General features: G+C 39.0%; 1 protein-coding gene and 1 long non-coding RNA gene across 6 annotated transcripts in view; one reads left to right on the top strand and one right to left on the bottom strand.

Moving 5' to 3' along the window:
• The window catches only part of roraa (RAR-related orphan receptor A, paralog a), a 526,177-nt gene that overhangs the window by 8,816 nt on the left and 492,894 nt on the right, over positions 1-24,467 (bottom strand). For 4 of the 5 annotated variants that reach the window (XM_073942163.1, XM_017354088.4, NM_001110167.1 and 1 more), the window contains 7 exon segments: positions 21,364-21,449; positions 17,222-17,363; positions 13,352-13,747; positions 12,417-12,538; positions 11,947-12,079; positions 7,204-7,311; positions 3,238-3,348 (listed from right to left, as the gene is read on the bottom strand). In XM_073942163.1, coding sequence (XP_073798264.1) covers positions 3,238-3,348; positions 7,204-7,311; positions 11,947-12,079; positions 12,417-12,538; positions 13,352-13,747; positions 17,222-17,234 — 883 coding nt within the window. In that variant the 5' untranslated portion in view covers positions 17,235-17,363; positions 21,364-21,449. 5 annotated transcript variants of the gene reach the window in all.
• Positions 3,244-21,870, top strand: LOC141381023 (uncharacterized). Its single transcript, XR_012400516.1, has 3 exons — positions 3,244-3,434; positions 8,896-9,047; positions 21,422-21,870. It is a non-coding gene; the product is annotated as an uncharacterized lncRNA (long non-coding RNA).

The following is a 24,467-nucleotide window of genomic DNA, read 5'->3' as shown; positions in this document are numbered from 1 at the left end:
TTCCAGTCATTAGCTGCGTCCCAAATCGCATACTTATGCACTATTCTACGCCATTTTGTAGTATAAATAGTGTAAGTAGTGCGTTCACACTGAAAACTCTAAAAATCATAAGTGCACTTTAATTACCCGGATGATGCACTCATTCAGCCGCTAAAATGAAGTGTGTAATGATGGACACTTCACGCACTCAACGACCGCAGGTTTGCTTACGTAGCGGAAGGGGCGGAGCTATCGGACGCACATGTTGAATAACTTTATTTAATTTGGATGGTGAAAGCAAAATTCTTTTACGAGAGTGATTATAGCGCCTCCCGATAGTGATTGCATCAATACTCACGGCAGGTATTATTTGATAATTCGGTCGTTTACTTCAATGATTTGGCGACCGTCAAACGTCATCAGGGAAACGGTTTGAATTTCCGCTCAGTAAAAACACATTAGTGCGCCATTTGGGACGACACTACATACATATACTACCCTGTTGAGTGTGTAAGTGCATAAGTACATAGTGCATGAGTGCATAGTGTATAGTGTGCCATTTGGGACGCAGCTATTCTCTTCCCCTCCATCAAAGTCTGCAAGTATTTTTTTTTTGTCATTTTTCGTTGTTCACTTTTTTTGGACTAATATTTTTGTTCTTTCTTGATCAGGCTGAGAGGACTGCTTGCTGAAGAGCATTTTGTTTTCCATTTGTCAAACTGAGGTTTTTGTGCATTTTTCCCTTGAGACTGAGACATTGCCTTTAGAAGATTTTTTTTCAATTTTGCATTCTGGCTAATGAACTGATCTGTTAGAATTTTTGCCTTCCACAAATCATTGTCTTCACCTGCGTTTGGGTTTTTTCTGTTTATTGGCCTTGACAATAGCAGCTATACTTTAGCAATAATAAAGTAACTAAAATAGTAACACTACTAATTACATATTAAATACTGTAACTTGTAAAATTAATCGTTTACATTACTAAGTAACTGAAATAGTTATACTACTAATTGCATTTTAAATACTATAACTTTTAAATGCAATTGGTTACATTAATAAGTAACTAAATTAGTTACACTACTAATTACATTTTAAATACTGTGACTTCAAGTAATCAAATGTAATCAGTAAAATAATGAAGTAACTGAAATAGTTACACTACTTATAACATTTTAAGAGTAACTTGTAATCTGTAACCTATTACATGCAGGGGTGGCCACAGCCACCCTTGTGTAAACCCCTGTGGCCACCCCAATATGATTTAGTTGTTGATATTATTTATTTAAATGCACTTACGTAAATTCACAATATTTCAATAAATTATTTATTTAATTAATAAATAAAATGTAGCCACTAAATTATTGTGGATTGATCAGCGCCACCGACGTAGCTGATTCACTGAGACGGCACACTTTTTATTAAGAAATTGTTATTTTTTGAAATGAGAAAGTTGTGTTTTATCTGATTGAAAACCACTAATCCAACAAAAAAAAAAAAAAATAGATGCATTTTGAATTCAGCTTTTCAGAATCTAGTTTATTTAGTGACCATTATTTTGCTGGTTTGTTTTATTAATTAATTAATCTTCATTAATTTTAGACATGGCATATACTGTATGTTGTACAATAAAAGTATGTGAAAAATAACTTGCCTGAAAGTTGTTTTTAAATTAAATATTGATATTTATTTGGTTAATTATTTTAAGGAATAAATTACAATATTAAGATTATTAAATTATTAAAAAGATTATTATTAAATTAATTAACTTCATTATTTCATTTACCAGAAACAAAAATATATCATTACTCATTATTCATATTATATTTTGTGTGCCACCTCAAGATTTGGTGTTGTCTTACTTGGCCACCCCAACTACTAAATTTTTTTATGGGCGCCACTGATTACATGTCCAAAATAACATTCTTAACACATGAGTGGGACACAAGTAAAGGCTGATTTATACTTTTGCGTCAAGCGCACGCGTATGCTCTGGTGCAGCCTACACGTGGTCGCATAGCCCTCGCCGTGGCCGTCAGCAACGCTGACATGTACCTCTCAAAAAAATGTTACTAAACATTGCAAGGATGCATAGCCAAAGACTCTAGAATACACAAGATCTTTACTTTTGAATGGGGAAAAGTGTAACTGTCAATATGGAAAAAGAAGCTCTGCCTTCTAGTACAGGAGCCAATCAGAAATTGCTATAAGATGAATAAAACCCGCCTGCTAGTACAGAAGCCAATAAGCGATCACTATAAAATGATAATTCTCTGGCGGAAGGGCTCAGGCTTGAGTTTCTGCAGATTTTGTGTTATACGAACATTAAGGAATTAACTAAATAGCCAATTGTTGTATAACTTTATTGCTTATTCGTAATGTGAAATGTAATCGTAAGCTTGGCAAGTCGTTTTGGAGAATTTGATGTTTCCCCATTCAAACAGAATGCCCAAGCATACTGCCTGAGAGGCTTTTCAAAGATGGCCGGCAAGTGAAATGACTTGCCCTAAAGAGACTTTGGCGTAGCGCAAGCTCTGTGATTGATCAGCTTGGTAGTGCTGACGAGTGTGGGCGGAGATGAGAACCGCACGAGTGTTCACAAGTGTGGAGTCCCGTGAAGGAGCTCTAGATGGAAACTATTGTTTTGTGTTTACCTTATGATTAATATTGTTGCACGTCCGATGATTCCTGCCTCAAAATGAGTAAGTTTGAGCCACTTGTACATTAAGGTAGCGTTCAGAAAAAACAAAACACCAGCGAAGAAACTCGACATAGTGGAACATAAACATAAAGTGTTATTGCACAGCAACACAAAGAGCATGCAGAAGTTCGGCTATGCGCATAACATGCGCCGTGGGTCATGCCAATCTCCTGACGCAGAAGTATAAACCAGGCTGGCTGCAATTCACCTAATGGCCACTTGTGTCGCTAAAAACAAGAATTCCTCACTTAGATTTAATTCTGAAGTGTTCATATCATCGGAACACTGGAAAATTCACTTTATTGGCTTTGATTACTAGTTCTATGAGGAGTTTTAAATGCGTTTTAGATTATGTAATCTCGCAATTATGATAATTACAACATGGCATTAACACCACACATACTGATTGATTGGAAAACCTAACTTCTGGCCTCGGTAAGGAAAAAGAAAATTGCTCAACCATTCTTCCTAACACTATCCTTTCCATCTTCATGTATGATTCTGAAGGTAAACCATGGATTGTGGATAATTTTGGGGATTTTAACACAGAGTTTGCTTACCGGCAGACATCAAGACGAAGGCGGAGAACAGGGCGATCTCGTCTTCAGAGAGGTGCATAGAACACAAGTTTTTCCCAAACTCGAAGACAGAGCTGATCAAGTCGTCGCAGCCTGTCAGCGTGCAGACAGAAGAGAAAACAGTGAGACGGAGACGAGCAGACACTTGATCTTTTAGCAGATGTCAGGGTGGCACAGAGGTAAGAACAATGCAATCCTTCAGCGTCACTCAATGAATTTTCCTGCCACGTTTTTCTCCCCCCCCCGCCCGTCCAGGATAATCTTGCTTTGGCGAGTGAGAAGGTTTATGTAACCGTGACTGGGGTCACTAACAAACACGAGTAACACTCGTGAGTCAGACAAACACTGGCAGATCGTCTACAGCAGCATTTTTTGCTTTACTTTCCCAAGCTAAACACCATCTAGACACAACATTGTTCCCTCTACTTCTGAATACAATCACTAGGATTGAAAACTTACATTCCATAATGGTTAAATGTAAAAATAGCGGCACTAAATGAAAAAACAAAAACATTAAAATAGCCATATTTAGAAAAGGATAAAGGTTTTATATACTATGTTTTGTTTATATTCTTGATTCTGATTGGCTGGAAGGTGTGCGATAAACAACCCAGTCACATGACAGTTCGTTATATAGTCACAAAATTTAATGTATCAATTTGTGTTCACAGACACAAATTTTCCCGCTTTTTTCTATGGTCTGGTGAAATTCTTGTTTCTGATTGGCTGGAAGGTGTGCAATAAAACAACCCAGTCACACAGCAGTTCATTATATAGTCACAACATTTTTATGTATCAACTCATGTTTACAGACACAAATTTTCCGTTTTTTCCTGTTCCTTAGCACGACGGTTAACCTACTATATTTCGATGGGTATTTTCCTCAACATGATTTCTAACCTACTTTTAACATATTGTATTTCAATGGGCATTTTTCGTGTTCCTCAACATGAGTTTTAACATATTAAAATTCAATAGGCAGTATCTTTCATATTGTCCAGCTCGTCATAAACAAGCGTACTTTCAGAGATATTTTGGCGCACACACCCCCACACCGGAACCTACCTGCTTCTTAACAACATAAAATAAACAGCAGGCAAATAAAAGTAGGGTCATGCGTTTTTATTGCAAAAACTGACCATAAAAAGCAATACAAACAAGTTGTGTTGCATTTCAAGTCCTCTGAAGCCAAACTACGTCTTTATCCGACAAACCAGCCTGATCTCATGAGGAAACGTTACTATTTTACAGTTCAGTTATACGAAAATGTACAAATTTTAAAAGAAATAAACCCTAAGCCCTACCGTCATTGGGGGATGAACAAACCGTACTAAATTGTACGAATGAGATTGTATGATTTCATACTAATTAGCCGCTAAATCAAAAAGTTACGAATTGCTGTGAGATCGTGTTGGACAAACAGAGTGATTTATGAGCTTTTAATAGCTTAAAACTCTCCGGCTTCTGCTCGATGAAATATCCGATTCAAAAAGAATTTCCAGCACATTAGCATATTTAATAAAAATACATTCAACGAATACAATATTTTGAAAGTCATGTTTAAAAAATGCCTATATAAATTCATTAGTTAACAGTTATGTTGAGGAACACAAAAAAAAGAGAATTAATGTCCGTGAAGCTGAATCGATAGATTAAATTTTGTGACTATATAACAAACTGCCGTAATGCAGGGTCGAATAAAACCGTTAAATGTACATGTAGTTCCAGTCAATTTTGGTCACAGTTTGAAATAAATGCACTACCCCCAAACATTAGTAGTAACTGTAGTAAATCAGTGACAATCGCCAGAGCCTTCATCCATTTATAATCTCGGAAATATGCTTAAACATATTTTGCGAAGAGGTAGCTAACACATGTGACTATGAGCTATTAGATATGCCCATGCCATTTACATGCACACAAACATGGTCCTCTTTATATATATATATATATATATATATATATATATATATATATATATATATATATATATATATATATATATATATATATATATATATATATATATATATATTTTTTTTTTTTTTTTTTTTGAAAACCATCAGCACACATATTTTTATTATGAATTTAAATTGTATAAATAGGCATGAATATAATATTTTTCAGGTGAGACATTTTGCATATATTACATTTTAAGTGGCAATACATTTTGTTCTGAGGCTTTGCCAGTCAAGTCAACACTTTATGTGGGTTTTTGAGAAATTCAGATTAAATTTCATAATCTGACTTGCAAAACAAATCCGACACTACTCACCTAGCATTAAAAATAGCTAATAATTGCAATAAAATAATCAAAGTTTGCTTAATTTCTAGTATATACAAATATATTCTTCTACATTTCTGGAAAACTGCTCTGTAATGGAGGACTATATAGTGCAGTGAAGGATATTTAGAGCGGATCGCAATGTATTTGCATGCATTAATATGCAAATTTCGCATTGCGTTTCAAACGCATGAATAATAAATACATGTATTCTCCTGTCTGCTAAGAAAGATATTTTGTTATCGATCGTAACATTGTTCTGCACAACACCTATTTAGTAGTAATGCGAGTTTTGGAAGCACAAATCTATCTCCGACTCATAAATAAATCAGATATTGGAAATTAAGCAGTGAAAAATGATAAATAATTGAAATAAAACATCAGCACCACCTGAGGGCACAGTTTTCGTAGCAGTTACTGCGCTAAAGCTTGGCAAACACATGCAGGATTGTTCAAAACGCCTCATAAACGTCAGAAATAAAGTATTACGATCATTATAAGGCTGAGGACGCCCACGTGAGATATGGTTACAGTACACAACTGGATGTTATCTTTCATACCATGTCTGGATTTCTCGTTTTTGTGTTTGTTTTGGCATTTGGACAAGCTTTGAGTTGCTGTGTGCATAATAACCGGGATGGGATTTCACTAATGTCACGGCATTCAAATGTAAATGTTATTTGCTTACACCCGAAAAACTGGATGGTGGGGTTTGATAAAACGCTCATGGAAGACATTACATTTTGCTTGCACATGTTGTAGATGCCTACAGTAACATATGCAGTGGCTACTGCCACACTGAGGAAAATTCACCCTGGTAAGGAAAGGTAAAATCCAAGGACGACGTATTGAAAGCTATAGAGACAATTTGTTGTGCTTTATTTTGTTTCTATCCAAAAATGAAGATGCAAGAGCTGAATGAGCGCAAGATGTAATAAGAATTCATTCAAATTTAGTATTTATTCTCATACTCATGAGTAAAATGTGAACTATTTTGTTTAAAGTAATGGCTTTCTGAAATATTCACAATTTTTTGTCGAAAAATGATGCATCTTATTTATATAACAAAATCAATATAAATCAAGCATACCAAGATCTTATAGACATGATGTTAATACTGTGCAGGCTGTATATTCTCTCCCCTCCCCCAACCCTCACAGGAGACAATCAGCATTTTTACATTTTCAAAATACTTCATTCAGGATGATTTATGAGCCGTTTTCCTCATGGGGACCAAAAACAAAATGTCCCCAGAAGGTCAAAATTGAATGGTATTGCTATACTTGTGAATATATTTGGTACACACAATGCTAGAAATACAAGACACACACACACACACACACACACACACACACACACACACACACACACACACACACACACACACACATCATGATGTTTATACTGTACAAATTGTATATCTTGAACCCCTCCCCTTAAACCCAACCCTCACAGGAAACAATCTGAATTTTTATAATTTCAATCATTATTATGTGTGATTTATGAGCTGTTTTCTTCATAGGGACCAAAAAAATTTACGGGTATTGAAACACTTGTGGGTACATTTGGTCCCCACAAAGTTACAAATACAAGGCGCACACACCCTGTTCCAAACATAGATTTTCCACTTCACATCCTAAATCTGTTTGGGTTTTGTAACTCACCTAATGATTTAAAGACATCAGGCCCGGCATACTTTCCATCGAAATAGACTGTGTTGTTCTGAGGGTCGAAGGCACGGCACATTCTGACGAACACCACCTCCAAAGAGCCTACGCACAAAGGAGAGAAACAAAACTGTGTTTTTTTACATAAGCAAAAACAGATACGCTAGAGAAACACGTGAGGGCAAACTCATTATCACAGCTTACACACACTGCATTCTAAACCCAGCCACAAGGTGGAGTATAGCAAACATTAGCATCTTCCACAGTTTGCCTTCTCTTTTAGCTTGATTTCTGTCATAGCGGGGCAACATTTCGAAGAGAATCCTGCTGAGTAAGTTAGCTAAGATGTCAACATATTTATAGTGGGCTACATGAATAATAAGTAATGGAAGGAGATAGGGAAGCTTTTCAAAATCTCACACACTGATCAGAACAGCATAAATGCAATGAAAACCTACCTAAATATGCTCGACACCTCTTTAAAACCAAACGTCTGTTTAATTTGTACTATTTTATTAATTTGTTGAGTCTCTTTTGTGTGCTTTAAGGAGATCATGGTTAATAAGCTTGGACAATGAGAGACAAAGTTTAATTAATTACATAATAATTACAAAGTTGTGTTTTTTATTATACAAACATGTTATATATATATATATATATATATATATATATATATATATATATATATATATATATATATATATATATATATATGTGTGTGTGTGTGTGTGTGTGTGTGTGTGTGTGTATTATATAAATATATGTGTGTGTATATATATATATATATATATATATATATACACATACATACATATATACACACACACACATATATTTATATACACACACACACACACACACACACACACACACACACACACACACACACAYATATATATATATATATATATATATATATATATATATATATATATATATATATTACGTGTTTGTATAACAGTTTTTTTCTGGTTATTCAGCAATAACAACGCTCGTACAGCCTCTTCACCTTTGTGGTGTATTAGGGGCCGATCACACCGAACGCGTCTTTACGCTCCAAAAACGCGAGGCGAATTTCACTGCCTTTTTTGACAAGAAAAAAGAAACAGTGCGCTTTTTAATAATAGTGTGATATTCAAGATTTGTGAAGTCATACAGCTTCGGATAACTCAAAACAGCAACCACAAGTCTCTCCTCCATCTTCAAATATCTCCATAGTCGTCTTGACAACACAAACATTGCATGCGCCTCAATTGAAACCCCGCCTCTGCTTTATTTTGATTGGAAAATGAAAAAGACGTGAGTGACGTAACACGATTTATCTGCTCAGAGTTGACTTTTTTTCAACTGCGAACGCACGGCGCGCAAGGGCAAAAACGCGAGGCACAGCAGGCGGTTAAAATGTGAGGCGCATAAGCAGTGAGCAAAACGCTTGCGGCCGTTAGTAAACCATACCGAACGCATAAAGCGTATTTCGCATAAAGCGCGTTCGGTATGATTGGCCCCTTACTCCTCCTACATAAAGAGACAAGCAGAAGACTACTCGCTGCAGTTTGACAAATATTGCAGCTGTTGGACAACATAACGTACATAACTGAGGCATTTTAGGCAAGAATGTAGTTGTTTAGATTGCAACTATGCCGTTTATTTATACGGATAGTTCCTATTTTAAAATATTTATCATTTCAGAGATCGCACATCGGCAACCATCAGCATGCAGAGCAAAGAAAGTGATCACTGACCAACACAAGATGTCGCCAGAGAACGCATAATAACTCCTTATGAGAAACACTCAACGTTTTCGTATTTCAAATATAGCTGATCAGTTCATTCTAAAACAGGTAAGTGACACTCTAAGTCGATCTCTCTCTTTTGTATGTTGTTGTGCTGTATTTATGCCATAGTAATCTGCTAGTGTTTGCTTTGCTTTGCCTTTTCCGGTTTAATTATTGTAATATCCAACAGAGAAATACTGGGAAATCTCTGTAGACTGATGGCATTTCATGTCGTTCAGCCTTATAATATTCAAATATCAGCAAAATCAGCTGTTTTGTCATCACTTTAGACATTACACTAGAGAATCATTCAAACACTAGCTCTAAAGGGACATTGGTGAATTAGCAATGGTTTCTGGTGTCAGCTGCAAACATGAATAAATGGCAGAGGAAGGTAGTTTCTTGTACAAAAGGATTTTTTAGACTCTCCGTGTTTGATTTTATTTTTTATATACACGATTGTGCCGTCAAACTGTTGTATAAACACAATATCACACTCATAGCAGTGCAATATGCCTGTATATTGTATGCCTACGGGCTCGAGTCAACGCACGCCTCCCAACAGTGCCGATATGCAGCCACATGGCACTGCTACGAGTGTGACTTTGCTGAAATTCAGTATATAAATGTGTTTTCATTGTAGTTTATGCGCTTATCGAATAAAACGTTCATCCATACTTAATTATGCGCTTTTTTCTTGCGCATTTTTAAAATTCATGCACATCCTGACTTTCCAATTAAGCAGTTTTCAATGCAATATTCCTAAAATGAGCGTTGAAATAGCTGGATGGCAACATAGCTAGTCACGTTTATAACAGACAAAAGCACTTTGTAGTCTGAACCCAGCATTAAGGTCGTAAGTGGTGTGTTTGTATCACAATAAGTAGCTATATCTCAAAAAACGGCTTTATTAAGTCACCAATTGTCTGTTGTTATTTTTTTTTTTAGAGTAGTCTGTGTATGTGTGTGTGACTCAGGTGGAGTGTGTTGCTGTTATTGTTGTGAGCGGGAGCGGTAATTCTACAGCGGAGTGCTTTGGTGAGCACAGGCTTAGAGGATAAAAGCCACGTAATAGAAGCCATTACGGAGCTTTAGAAAAGATGCCGGTGGTTTAAAATGTCATGTCAGGAGAGAGAGCGCTCACTCAGTATTTTGTTAATCATTTCGGTCGGGCACAAACAGAAACACTGAAAGCCGTCGGGATCATGACGGGGACAGTGTGATCAAGCACTTCGGCCCATTATTTGCGAGCAGATAGTGCGCAGTGCTGATATCATCTCAATAGTGCCTTACTTTTCAAAAGAGCTGACAGATTGTCCCGATACAGTATTCGGGTATACACAAGAGATCCTCAGCTGAAGCACGGCACCTCCTGCTGTGCGACATTGCTTGTGAATACTTGCATATTGCTTACTGTGCAGTGTACTGCTGCTAAAGGAGTCCTATTATGCCCCTTTTTACAAGATGTAATATAAATCTCAGGGGTCCAAAGAATGCGTCTTGTGAAGTTCTAGCTCAAAATACCTTACGGATAGTCTATTATACCATGGTGCAAAGGACTCTTGTTGGGCGGAAGCGAAAAACACCCCGTTTTTGGGTTTGGATTTAAATGCAAATTAGTTTATGTTACCCACGCCCCATTTCCACAAGTGGGTGGAGCCTTTACAGCCTGTGCCTCAGTTATTCTGACTTGTACGTTTGTCAAATTAAATTCCTAATATTCACAAAAATGGAGCTTGTACACAAAAAAACTCAGGGGTCCCTTTTTGATAGCACTTTAAATAGTATGCAACAATTAATTCTTAATACCTATTTGATAAATTGACTTAACTATTTTCTGTCGAATTAAGTAAAAAGGTTCATTTAAGTGATTAATTACACTAAACAAAAAGGAGATGAGTAAAAACATTTTAGCTCCAACTTACCTGCAAGGATTTATCTAGAACAGAGGTGCCTAAACTTTTACCGGGAGGGTCGGTGTCCTGCAGATTTTAGCTCCAACTTGCCTCGACACACCTGCAGGAATGTTTCTAGAAAGCCTAGTAAGAGCTTGATTAGCTAGCCCAGGTGTGTCTCATTGGGGTTGAAACAAAACTTTGCAGGACACCGGCCCTCCAGGACAGTTGGGGCACCCCTGGGCTGCGTCTGAAATCGGCTACTACTCAGTGGGTACTGCATTTGAATTTAAACGTACTACTCGGCCATTAGAAAAGTACGTTCTATACAGTATGAATGTGAAAAGGAATATGAATGGAATTCAGATGTACTACATTCGCCATTTTGTCATGGTCACGTGCCCTACCTGCGTCACTTCACTCCCATTCATGTATTCTCTGGTGGGGCATCATGGGATAGCGCAGCGAGCGTGGGATGTACATTTCAGATTCTCGTCGGAAGTAGTAAGTCATCTGGGTACTTCTCGCATACTGATTTTCGAATTCTACGAATTCGGACATACTACTCAGCTCGCATACTGATTTTAACGTACTATATAGTATGTAAGTATGTGGTTTCAGACGCTACCCTGGTCTAGAAAGTCTAGTAAGAGCTTGATTAGCTAGCCCAGGTGTGTCTGATTGGGGTTTAAACTAAACTTTGCAGGACACCGGCCCTCCAGGACAGAGTTTGGGCACCCCTGGTCTAGAAAGCCAAGTAAGAGCTTGATTAGCTAGTTCAGGTGTGTCTGATTGGGGCTGGGACTAAACTTTGCAGGGCACAGGCTCTCCAGGACCTAGATTGAGAACCCCTTCTCTAGTTGATGCACATTTTGGCAAATGTAGTAAGTCATCTCATACAAAAAAACTGCATACAGTGCACAGTATACAGATCACTAGTACACTACTCCAAACACATACACAGGCACTGCAGAAAAAAGGTTAATTCCTGTTTTACACCCTGTAAACACACAGGCACGCACACAAAGTAAGCCTATATTGGATGATGGTAATGTGAACACACACTTTACCTGCTTTGAGAAGCACTATCTGATCATTCTGACAGAGCTCCATGAAGCCGTCGATGCGCTTGGCAAACTCCACCACATACTGAATGGCCTCTGTGATTTTGATGGCACACAACTGCCACATGACTTCCCTGGGCTGAAAGGAAGCAAAACACAAAGAGATTCAACAAAAGGCTGTATTCTTTTGAAGCAGTTTAATTTTAATTAAATTTCTGCACCTATAAATGTACTTTATGATAAAGAGTATAAAAACGCCATAAAAATAACGTGATGGAAATTACCAGTGTTATCCCATTTAAAAAAAAAATGCTCTGAATTAGTCACTTAAATTGCTGTTCATCCTGTTGTGCAACCATCCTGAACATTTTTGAACCCAAAAACCCTGCCACATTGGGTACCCTGCAAGTTTTGGTGTTAAATTAAAACATCCCATCCGAACAGCCATGTGTCTTTCCAAGAATGTGTGTGTTTACCTTGCTCTGGTAGTTCTCCACCTCCTCCTGAAGGAACGCCTGCCAGGTCATCTGCTGAAGTTCTTCTCTCAGGTACTGACACGTCTCCATGTGGGACTTGGAAATGTTCTGGGCCAGATGTTCTGAAACACAATGCAACATCCCGTCAAAAAAGCCCTCTAGTGCTTGACTGCACTTAATTCTTACGATAGATAGATAGATAGATAGATAGATAGATAGATAGATAGATAGATAGATAGATAGATAGATAGATAGATAGATAGATAGATAGATAGATAGATAGATAGATAGATAGATAGATAGATAGATAGATAGATATTTCGAGCTGTACTATGTACACAGCATTTGTTTCCTATTATCATGAAAGATGTTCCTCTTACTGGGATATTCATTTATGCTCACAGGAATGCTGAGGGAAATCTTTCAAAAGATGCAGCATTTCCAATCAAGGAACTGCACTGTAGTGATTTAAAGTCAATTTAGAAGCTTGTTGACCGTCTGTGTTTCCCTTCTAGAGGAAAATAGGGCACTACTTCAAGTATAAAAGTGAGGAGTGCGTGTAAATTCATGGGAACAAAGGTCATATTTGCTTTCAGCAAGAATGAGCAAATGGAGACGAGAGAAAGAAGAAAAAAAAAACAGTATAAAAATTCAATCATGTTGAAAACACATCTGTTAAAAGGAGTCCCAGAGCAGGAGGGGAAGCTAAAAAAATGATTTCCCTTGGCGCGTGCCCTGCTGGATCCTGATTGGCCCTAATTAATGGAAACTAATTAGAAAAAAAGAGGTTCTTTTAATGAGTCTTTGAGATGAGTCTCCAACCTAATGCTATTTTAAGACATCTTTAGCGACGTTTGCCCCACGGTTGGGTTCTTCCCCCTAGTACCACCCCCTGCCCAGAATCCACTTTACCATTCATTTGAATGATCACTTACCCAACTCAGCCATGGAAACGGTGGGGGACGTCTCCCCATTGGTGAAGGAGCAGTAGGGGAAGAAGCCTGAGCCAGGGGTAAAGTCGCAGATGGGCTCTGGCTTGATGCCATTGATGTCCAGGCCGGATTGATCAGGTGAGGGTTGGATGTCCAGGTAGAAGCTGCTGACTCCTGAGTCAGGCTTGGTGCCATCCGGCGTGTGGCCATTCATGTATCCACTCAGATCATCGTGGAGCTCGGTCAGACCATTGGTGGAGAGGCCATAAGTTGGGGTAAGGGGTTCGGCTTCACCGGGCTGCTGCTGGTGGTCCCGCTGCTGCTGCTGTAGCCGGTGTTTCTGCACTTCCGCATACAGGCTGTCCCGCTGTTTCTTTGACATTCGGCCAAACTTCACCGCTGTAGGAGCAAAGAGAGTGCACTGAGAACAGGAATCTGTTTCAAATTGTCGGAACCTTCTTAAATGTAATCAAATGCAGGCTGAGCAACCACGTCAACACTATTGTACACTTGGGAGCCCTCTGGAGCTGTTAACCTTCAAAGCGAACAGTATGAAAATTCATGAAAGAACTCGTATAGATTAATACAAATTATCTACCCAATTTAACTCAAATGTGAAAGAGTTACAAATTTACATTAGAGTTTGTTGGGTGGAGTTTGTTTCTGTGGCATCCTTGATAAACGAGTTTAATAGCCCCCCTTGTACAATCTAGCCTCTAGGGAACAAAGGTAGTGATATATAGCTCAATGTTTATGTTCATCAAACCAGCAACCCTTTTGTTTAACGCCCACCACCCTAAAACAACCCTAGCACAAGATATAGTAACTAGACTTCCTAGCCATTGTTACTTAAAACAACAAAATCCGCAATGTCTTTTCCCTGAAGACTTTTGGCCTTTGATAGAAGGCTTAGTGTAGTGGCATGGAGAGTACAAGTAACTCCCGGGAGCAGGTTTTAATGTCTCTCACAGAGTATTAGTGGTGTATTGGGTCAAAAAAGCTCTTCTTGGTAATAGCATTAGCTTTCTCCTGCTGTCTACTCTCCAACATGATCCAAGAACAGAGGACTTGACAATGAATCCTCAATTTACAAGCACTCTCAAAAAGGAAAGGCCTTTTCTTGTAACACCTGGAGGAAGCGGCAGACAGACTGTTCAGCTTAGAAAGAAAGAGCTGCTACGGTTTCAGCCTGTCTTTGAACTGGAAGAGTGTTAGAAGAACAGGAAACTGGGGACGGAATACAGTGTGGATCAGATATAAGTGGAGATCAAGTGTTCGTAAAAAGGAAGGGCGTCTGGCAGAGGACAAGCTGATCTACTGATGGATGGAAGAAGATGTACTAGAGAGTTTAGTGGTGAATGAAATGGATAAAGAGGCTTTAAACAAGAGGACACCAGAGCAGAGAAGAGGATGGACAGAAGAGGAGAGAAAAGAGGAGGATGTCAGAAGGGGATAGAAGAAAGTGGTAGATTTAAAGTAGGGGCAAGAGACAAGAAGATCAGAATATGGATAGTGGATATGTGAGGAGAGACATGAGCCAAGACAAGAAACGAGGAGAGACGACAAGATAAGGAGACAACATGGCGAAGGAGACCAGATGAGATCTGAAGATGAGGGGAAGACGAAACATGAGAAAAAAGGCAAAAGGGCAAGAGCTGAGACAAGTGGGAACAAAGAAGAGTCAAGTTTGACGAAAGAAAATGGGAGGAGATGTAATTAGGAGACAAGTGCTCAGCAGAGATGAATTATATTTCCACCTGGTGTTAACATGCATTCATATGCGTCCCTTGTGACCACTTGTTCGCAGACCCTTGCCTCTTGTTTCGTCATCCTCGAAACAATGCCAGAGTACTACTGAATGAATTACCTCATGTTACACAACTTACAAGCATGTGAGAAAGCAATCTGAATGGCAACTATGGGGAAGCCAAGGCCTAATAGTTGGAGAATTTGACTTGTGACTCAAAGGTCGTAGGTTAGAGTCCCAGCAACAGCAGGAGTTGTAGGCAAGGGGAGTGAATAAGTAGAATAATGCGCATCAGATTCTTCTGTCCTATTAGTTCTTGGATTGACAGTTGTCGTAGCTCAGTGGTTCTCAATTCTGCTGCTTGACATCCCCCCCATCCCCCACCTTGCACATTTTGTATGTCACCCTTACTTAAAATACCTGATTCAGAACATCAGCTTGGTAACAGAAAGATCTATAAATGGATCCTTGATAATATTTGATAGTAAATATTTTAGGATGTCCCAAACTCATATCAGACAAATAAACACAGTGTGAACAGAGCTTTAAAGTAAACCAAAGGACACGGAATAATATTATTATTTAATAATAAGACAAATTAAATTATATGTAAATTCTAAACATAACAAAAGTGGAAAGCAGATGAGACATACAGGGAAGTGACATGAGGAGATGAGATAGGATCAGCTCTGAATTTGAGGAATATGACTGAGTCAGAGTGGAGGCCTACAGTAACATGCGTGTATCTGTGCACACTCTGCGTCTCTGTCCCCGAGTAAGGGAGGCAGATGGGGACTGGTGAGCTTCAGTCGGAGTGAAGTCAGAAGTCACCTTGCCTGTCCTGGTTGTGTGTGAGAGAGCAGCCTGGTAGACTCGGAAGACCTGGCCTGATTTCATCCTCCTGTCACGGGCCGTAGTCACACAGCCCAGCCGGAGGCCCAGCAGGGGGCCTCCACACACACACACACACAAACTCTCACCTGTGCTCCCCGTAACGCTGCTCACCTGCATTGGCTTTAATGAGCCTGTTTTAATGATGCTCATTTAATAAAAGCTACTTGCTGTCAAGACTCTCCACCCTGACTGAGCATGCCCCGCAGTCCAGATCCACAACTTGCCTCTTAAATTCATCTTGTCACAAGTTTGGTGAAAATTAATGAGTAATGGGCTCCGACTACAGAACAGGTACTCTAACTTATGTGACATGGCAAGACTGGGGAACAAAGGTAAGTAGGGAATAAAGCTGTCTATTGCATTTAAATATTTTCTTGAAATCCTTTTACAATATTTGGTGCATCATGGAAATTTTGCCATATATATATTTATATTATATATATATATTTATATTTATATAGCTACTACCTTACTTTAACTTTCTCTGTTTGTTGCCTTACGTTATAATGGAAGTGGTACTTATTATATGGTAGAAACTCTTAGGGAAGGGACCATTCTCAACTATTTTTAATGAGGTTTGCTTAACTTTACATTATCAGAGATCACTCTACCAGACTCTACCAGTATCTTTGCTGTTTAACAATGCTCAACAGATTAGCTCGGTTTACAACACTCAGGTTCCCACACCACAGAGTCATATTAAAAATCAGAATACTCGCCACAATATTCTTGTAAACCAGTGGTTCTCAATCTCGGTCCTGGAGGTACGGTGCCCAGCAGATTTTAGCCCCAACTTGCCTCAACACACCTGCAAGGATGTTTCTAGAAAGCCTAGGAAGACCTTGATTAGCTTGCCCAGGTGTGTCTGATTGGGGTTGGAGCAAAAATTTGCAGGACACCTGCCCTCCAGGACCAAGATTAAGAAACCCATTTGTAGACCATTTCAAGTACATTCTTGTTCACTCCTTAATGATTCAACCTAAAAATGGAAATCGACATATGTTCCCAAAACTTACAACTGCTGACAAATTATATAAGATTCCCCAAAACACTTTCGGTTGTTGCAATCAAGGTTTTGCTCTTCTTAGTGCATATCTGAAAAGCACTTGCTCTGAGGTTGCATGCTTATATTACGCACTGCTATTCTTGGTATTTTGCATTCATTTGATGTTCTGTATCTGTGGAGAGTCTTGCTCTCCCTCTGGTGCCCGCTGCACTGGACATGGACTTACCGTCACGTGACATGCCCACGGCCAGACACTTCTGCAGCCTGCAGTGCTGGCAGCGGTTCCGGCTGGTGCGGTCAATCAGGCAGTTCTTCTGACGCGGGCACGAGTACGCCGCATTGCTCTGCTGACTCCTCCTGAAGAAGCCCTACAGGCCCGAGAGACAGAGAGAGGGTGCTTAATACATGCAGGGCTCAAAAGTACAGATTTTTTTTTTATTTATGCTGGCCTGGTGAGACTGCTTGTTAGTCTTTTAACTAGTTCAAAAGTCTTGTTCGAACTCCTGAATGTGGATCTTCTTGAAATTGAAATTTAACAAGTGCCATTAAAGGAAATTTAAATTTGTGGTAAATTTTACAAACATTTTTACGTCAAGTTTTCTTATTATTAGTAATCAGAATCATATTTATTTCCAATCAATGTGAGTACGCATGTATGAGAAAATTTGTTTAGGTATAGTAATGCACGAGAATTGATGTTCGAGTTGTTTGGGTTTGAATTGTTGTTTGAGGTCTGAAGTGTTAATACAGCGATCCCTCGCTATAATGTGGCTCACTTTTCGTGGCCTCGCAGTTTCACCGATTTTTTTTCTTGTGAATTGACATGCTTGTTTTTTCTACAGCGCACTGATTAGCGCATTGTGTTTGGCGTCCTGACCATGGCTGTAGACCATTGTCAATCAATCTTCTCCATGCCATGTCTCCTGTACAGTACAGAATGCGTTCATCTTGCCAAATCTTTACACAATATGCTTGCAAGTTTTCTCCCCACAATGTCGGCGAAACGTTCTGCACCTTTAAAGACACCTGCGGTAGCACTCAAGAGGCAGAGGATGATGCTATCCATAGCACAAAAAGTTGAACCTCTGGACATGCTAAAGGAAGGTAGCGTTACTCAGCTGTAGGGCGCCATTACTGAATAAATAAATGAAGATCTAATGGGTTTGATCTTTGGTTTTATTCTATAATACTGGACTTATTTTTCTACAAAGGTTTGAACTTTGAGAGGGTTTAAATGATAGAAAAGTTTGAAAATGTCAATGCCTGTCTGAGAAAAGTGTATGAAGTGTGTAGTGAGAGGTTTTACAGCCTTAAAACATCTATAATAATTGTAAAAAATCAAGCAGTGAATATGATAAAAGTGAATATGTTCATAATACTAATAACAATACATCAATATTTTTTATTTGTGCTAACGATGGTGGATAGTACATCCATAATGTCCGTGACATTCAAATTTAAACACTAAACTAAAATTATTACAAATAATTATTGAAGTTTGTAATAGTGATGGGTCATTCATGAACGATTCGTTCTTTTTGAACGAGTCTTCAATATGACTCGGGAACTACCGGTCCTCTCAAGGAGTGATTTGTTCATCCGCACGTGCGCACATTTGTGCAGGTAGTATTGTTACTTGTCATATGCGTTTAGAGCCGGAAAAAGAATTGATCCGCTCACCTCTCGAGTCCTCTATCGGGTCTGAGTGACTCGTTCATCATGAGCCAATCATATGCGTTTAGAGCCGGAAAAAGTTTTGATCCGTTCATCTCTCGAGTCCTCTATCGGGTCACAGTCACTCGTTCATCATGGGCCAATCATACGCGTTTAGAGCCGGGAAAAGAATTGAACCGTTAATCTCTCGAGTCCTCGGGTTTGAGTCATTCTGTCACGTGATGAACGAACGATCATGGCTCCTATCGGCTTATGCGGTGCATTGATTAAGATTATATGTGACTGTCAGTGTAACGTGAACGAACCCCTGACATTAGAAGACATGAAGAGGTGAGCTGAGCAAAGAGACAACAATACCTTCATAGACAAAAGAACAGGTAAACATTGAATTGTTATTATCTCCTTGTTATATTCTACTTTTGACTTATTTGTCGTGCAATCAACCTTTTGGGCTGGTTGTAGATGTGTTTGGAAGCAATTCGTAACATTTTAATAATATTTTGGCAAATTGAACCAAATGAACGAAATGACTCGAAAAAAGATTTGTTCATCTCGATGAACGAGACTCAAAGATCCGAGTCAGTAAAATGATCCGGACTTCCCATCACTAGTTTGTAAGCAAACCTTAATGTATTTACACGATAGCAAAGTTGAAAAGTTGACCTTCGACTCTGATCTATACCTTACTAGCACATATTACTCCACATGAAGTGCTCATAAATAAACATTCCTGTGGCAAATGCTAAACAGATGGTGGCGGCTTTACAAACGCTTGTCTCGATCATATAGAAGTATTTGTCTTCACTCAGGATACATCTGAACTATGCATACGTTGCCGCTGTAACTATAAAAAGCAGTTTGGAAGGAGTATTTTTCCTCATTAACGATTGGCACTGCTAGTACCGCAATGGGTGAGAAAGGTAGTAAATAATGGCGAGTTTGCGCGAGGTTATTAATGTCGAAAAAACCAAGGCCGAACCCGGCGGTGCTGCGAGGGGGAAGGAGCGGGCGCCTACGTTGAGTTGATTTCTCATCCCTTTGACTTAATGAATTGATTCCAGCTCGTCATTAACACACCCCACTCCACAGCTCCATACACATATGTCTTAATTAGTTGCTCATTGGCTGTTTAATTACTAGAAAACAGCTGACAGCTGCCAAGTTGCTTTCTAATGGCAGCCATTATGAAAGCGGGGTAGGACTGGCGGTGACAAGCAGCGCTCCTTAATAATGCTATGATTTATGGGCCGGAGCGGTGTGCTCGCACATATCATTAAATGTCTCCGTGCCTCGAGTAATTAGTAACCATTAAAGATACATTTCAGCAGTTTATTCTTCAGGCTCGCGCGTTTCTGCTGCCGAGTGAGTGACGGTGAGATGCTGAGCAGAGAGTCTTGTCTATTGTGTGCGGGAAAACAAAAAAGCACGCCATTCAGGAGCCGCGTCCGCACGTTTGTTTCTGCCGAGCCTGCTCGCGGAATGCTAACGAGTCGCTCCGGTGACAGGCAGCAAACAGGAATACACAATAAGCACAAAATTCCTGTTTGCTGAGTGGACGGCGTGTTTGAAAAATGCACGAAAAGAGGAGCGTCGGTGGGAGGACGTGGTTGCAAAACTGCTAACGATGTGCTGTGATGCAAAGAGCTTCCTCTTTTGACAGTTTTATTTAAGAAAAAAAGTCAAGTGTAGCAAAGGAGGTAAAGAAAAACAAGACGCTGGGATTGTCGTCTCGTTGTAATCGTGACATTTTTAGCAACGTTTCAAACTGGCTATGCGAGTTAGTAACAATTGCGAAGTCCTACAAGCATCATTTGCCTCACAATAACTTCTGTTATGTTTCGTGGAATGTCTCATTTGTTGGCCTTTCCCGCTTTTTCTTTGCCACTTTGATGCAAAGAGCTTCCTTTTTGACGGTTGTATTAAAGAAAAAAAGGTCAAGTGCAGCAAGAGAGGTGAAAAACAAGACCCAAGGATTGAATCGCAAAGTCCTGTAAGCGCTGTTTTCTTTACAATAACCTGGAATGTCTCATTTGTTTGTTTTCCCGCTTTTCCTTTGATGCAGGTAGTACTTTACACTGGCAGAGATCATTCAAGTGTCTTTGCTAGTATCCTACTTCACTCTTTCACAATCCTGAACAGATTAGCTCGGTTTACAACACTCAGGTTATCATATCCCAGAGAGTCATATTAAAAATCAGAATACTCGCCACAACATTCTTGTAGACCAGGATATCTCAATCTCGATCCTGGAGGTCAGGTGTCCTGCAGATTTTATTTCCAACTTGCCTCAACACACCTGCATTGATGTTTCTAGAAAGCCTAGGAAGAACTTGATTAGCTAGCCCAGGTTTGTCTGATTGGGGTTGGAGCAAAAATCTGCAGGACACCGGCCCTCCAGGACCAAGATTAAGGAAAAATAACAGAAGTTATTGTAAGGAAAATGGCTTGCTTTTTTGATGGTGTTATCTAGGAAGAAAAGGTCAAGTGCAGCAAAGGAGGTAAGGAAAAACAAGACCCAAGGATTGTCATCTCATTGTAATTGTGACATATTTAGCAACATTTCAAACTGGCTATGTGAATTGCAAAGTCCTCTAAGCGCTGTTTTCCTTTCAATACTGTTATTTTTCCCGCAACGTCTCATTTGTTGGCTTTTCCCGCCTTTTCTTTCTCTGACAGGGTTGTTTAGCTTCTTACCTTGCAGCCCTCGCACGTTATCACGCCATAATGGATGCCTGATGATTTGTCTCCACAGATCTTGCAGGGAATTATTTCGATTTGAGCTGCGGAGAGAGAAAAGAGAGAAGACACTGTCAGGATTTTTCACTGTCACCAGTCGGCGCGCAACACCTCCTCCACGGCTGCATGTTTCGACATGAAACGGCGCCGAGCTTCAAACGCATCACGTCCCTGCCACCCTCGGCTGCGGCGTGTTTGGAGGAGGCCATTCTGACTTTAAACAGAAAACCCTCAGAATTGTGATGCCAACCCATGACTTAGAAACAAATGCAGTTGCAATGAAGCACCGTTGTTTCCTGCGGAGCATTTGGGCTGTAATATCGAGAGATCCCAATTCTTTACCACATGACTAGACTGGACTGAATTTCTGTTTGTTGCTCTAAAATCCCACATATTTTAATACCAGTAGTAGTTTTAACACCGCGAGATACAGTCGAGTCCAGGAGGCACAAAAAAAAAACTAAACTACACTACTACGACTAGACTAACTAACTGGACCAGGGATGCTCAACCTTGTTCCTGGAGATCTACCTTCCTGCAGATGTAAGTTGCAACCCATATCAAACAACTTGCCTGTGATTATCAATGCTGTTCATGTCCTAATTAATTGGTTCAAGTGGGTTTGATCAGGTTCTATGCAGGTAAACCTCACTCCTCTGACCTTCAAAGGTGCTCCAGCGACAGACTCTAGAGGCCATGGGCTTTAGCGTCTTTGTTAGAGCAACCAACTCCCATACAAAGAATCACCAGTTTGATCCCAGCTCAGTCTGGGTTAGGTGCATTGGGTCTGGTGGATTGCACATATATTTCTAGACATTTACATAAGTAAACATCATATTGCCAATAATATAAACCAATATTGCATATCCATAATTATTATAATGGATATAATTAAACAATATTTACACTATAACGTAAATTAGAAGTGTAATGGAAAAAAAATACATATTTTTACGCCACTTTGAATTTTACTCGAATACAAATACAAATACATTTCCCTCCTCAACAAATACAAATACATATACAAATACTGGCTGCTCTGCACATCCCTATATATATATATATATATATATATATATATATATATATATATATATATATATATATATATATATATACACACACACACACACACACACACACACACACATATGTATATATGTATGTATGTATGTATGTATGTATGTGTATATATATATATATATATATATATATATATATATATATATATATATATATATATATATATATATATATATATATATATAAGAGAGGCCTACTGTAGCTTTGTTTACCAATTCTGAATGGATTTGCATTGCATTTTTTTAATTTCATGTGTGAAATTTGGTTTGGTTCATGAAGTGTGGATTGTTTAGTCAAGCAGTGGTGTCAAGCTAACCAGGCCAGGCTCAGTTGTACTCTGAAGGCCCACATTTAAAGAGATATTTTACTTCAAAATACAAATGTTGCTATTTATACCCACCCTAATGCCATTCCAAACCCACACCTCTTTTCATTTTTACATCTAACATAAAATAAGAGGTTTAGAGCAAAGTTCATGCAACCCTTTCTCTGTCAATGAAACTGAATGACCACTACATCTCAAGCTAAGACAAAATTTTGTATATTTGCTCTATTTTATGCCACATCTTACTTGACAGAAACTTAGGTTGCCTGAAGCACTACTGCGCTACATGTCAAGAGTGCTGCTTTGCTCATTGTATGGAAAAGAGCAACGTTAACACTTGACCAAATATCTCCTTTTGTGTTTCAAAAGAGAAAAACAAAAAAATCCATACAGATTCAGGAAAAAAAAAAGAAGGAAGTTCAATTTCTGAGTGAACCGTTTGTTTGGAAACACAGTAGATATTGATTCCGACAGATAAAACCCGGCTCTCCTTGATAAAGCGAGGCAACTCCAAGCAAAGGCCACGGCACTATAATCACATCAAAGGACCTGAACCGAACCTCTGGCCATTGCAAAATAGACCTTCCCCGCGCAAGAGCTTCACTCTATATTTAGCCGGATTACAGCTGAACAGTCACTGTTTAATGTAGCCTAAGCATTTTATTTCTACTTGACAGAAATTGCTCCCTCTAGTTCCCTTAGATCCCGAGCCAAAGTTCCCTGCAGCTACTTGCCTACCTCCAGCCAAAACACTGAGGCTCCGTAATATTTTAGTGCACCTTATAAATCCGATCGTACAGAATTAATTTGCACGCATCAAAATTTGCCACCGCTGAGCGACGCATCGGCGGCGGCCCACTTCATCATCTGCCTTCAAGCTCCCGTTGTGTCATCTGGATAATGTCAACATCCCCGCAGCGCTGCCAAGGGTCTCCTGTTCTGCTTCTGCTCTGCGCTGATGATCCACTAACCCTGCGCCGCTACACAGTCCGTCTGGTCAAGATTCTGCGTGTTTTGCGACAATGACTGATACAAATCCTCAGGAGGGCATCCTCGCGGGAATTGGCAGATGTGCTAACTTCTCTGATCACGTTACTTCATGATTAATTTTTAATAAGGGCTGGCTGACATGACAAAAAATCTCATGTTACAATATACAGTCGTCTCATTTCCTTATAACAATATATATATCACCATATAGTATCATTTCCGTAAATTCAATCAATTAATATTTATATACAGTTGAAGTCATAATTATTAGCCCCCCTTTGAATTAAATTTTCTGTTTTAAATATTTCCCAAATGATGTTTAACAGAGCAAGGAAATTTACACAGTATGTCTGATAATATTTTTTCTTCTGGAAAAAGTCTTATTTGTTTTATTTCGGCTAGAATAAAAGCAGTTTTCAATTTTTTTAAACACCATTTTAAGGACAATATTATTAGTCCCTTTAAGCTATATTTTTTCGATAGTCTACAGAATATACAATAACTTGCCTAATTACCCAAACCTGCCTAGTTAATTAACCTAGTTAAGCCTTTAAAATGTTACTTTAAGCTGTATAGAAGTGTCTTGAAAAATATCTAGTCAAATATTATTTACTGTCATCATGGCAAAGATAAAATAAATCAGTTATTAGAGATGAGTTATTAA

The sequence above is a fragment of the Danio rerio genome, chromosome 25 (assembly GCF_049306965.1).
Source record: "Danio rerio strain Tuebingen ecotype United States chromosome 25, GRCz12tu, whole genome shotgun sequence".
NCBI classification, from domain to species: domain Eukaryota; kingdom Metazoa; phylum Chordata; class Actinopteri; order Cypriniformes; family Danionidae; genus Danio; species Danio rerio.
Note: the sequence above shows the minus strand (reverse complement) of the source record. Positions and strands in the feature narration are given on the sequence as shown.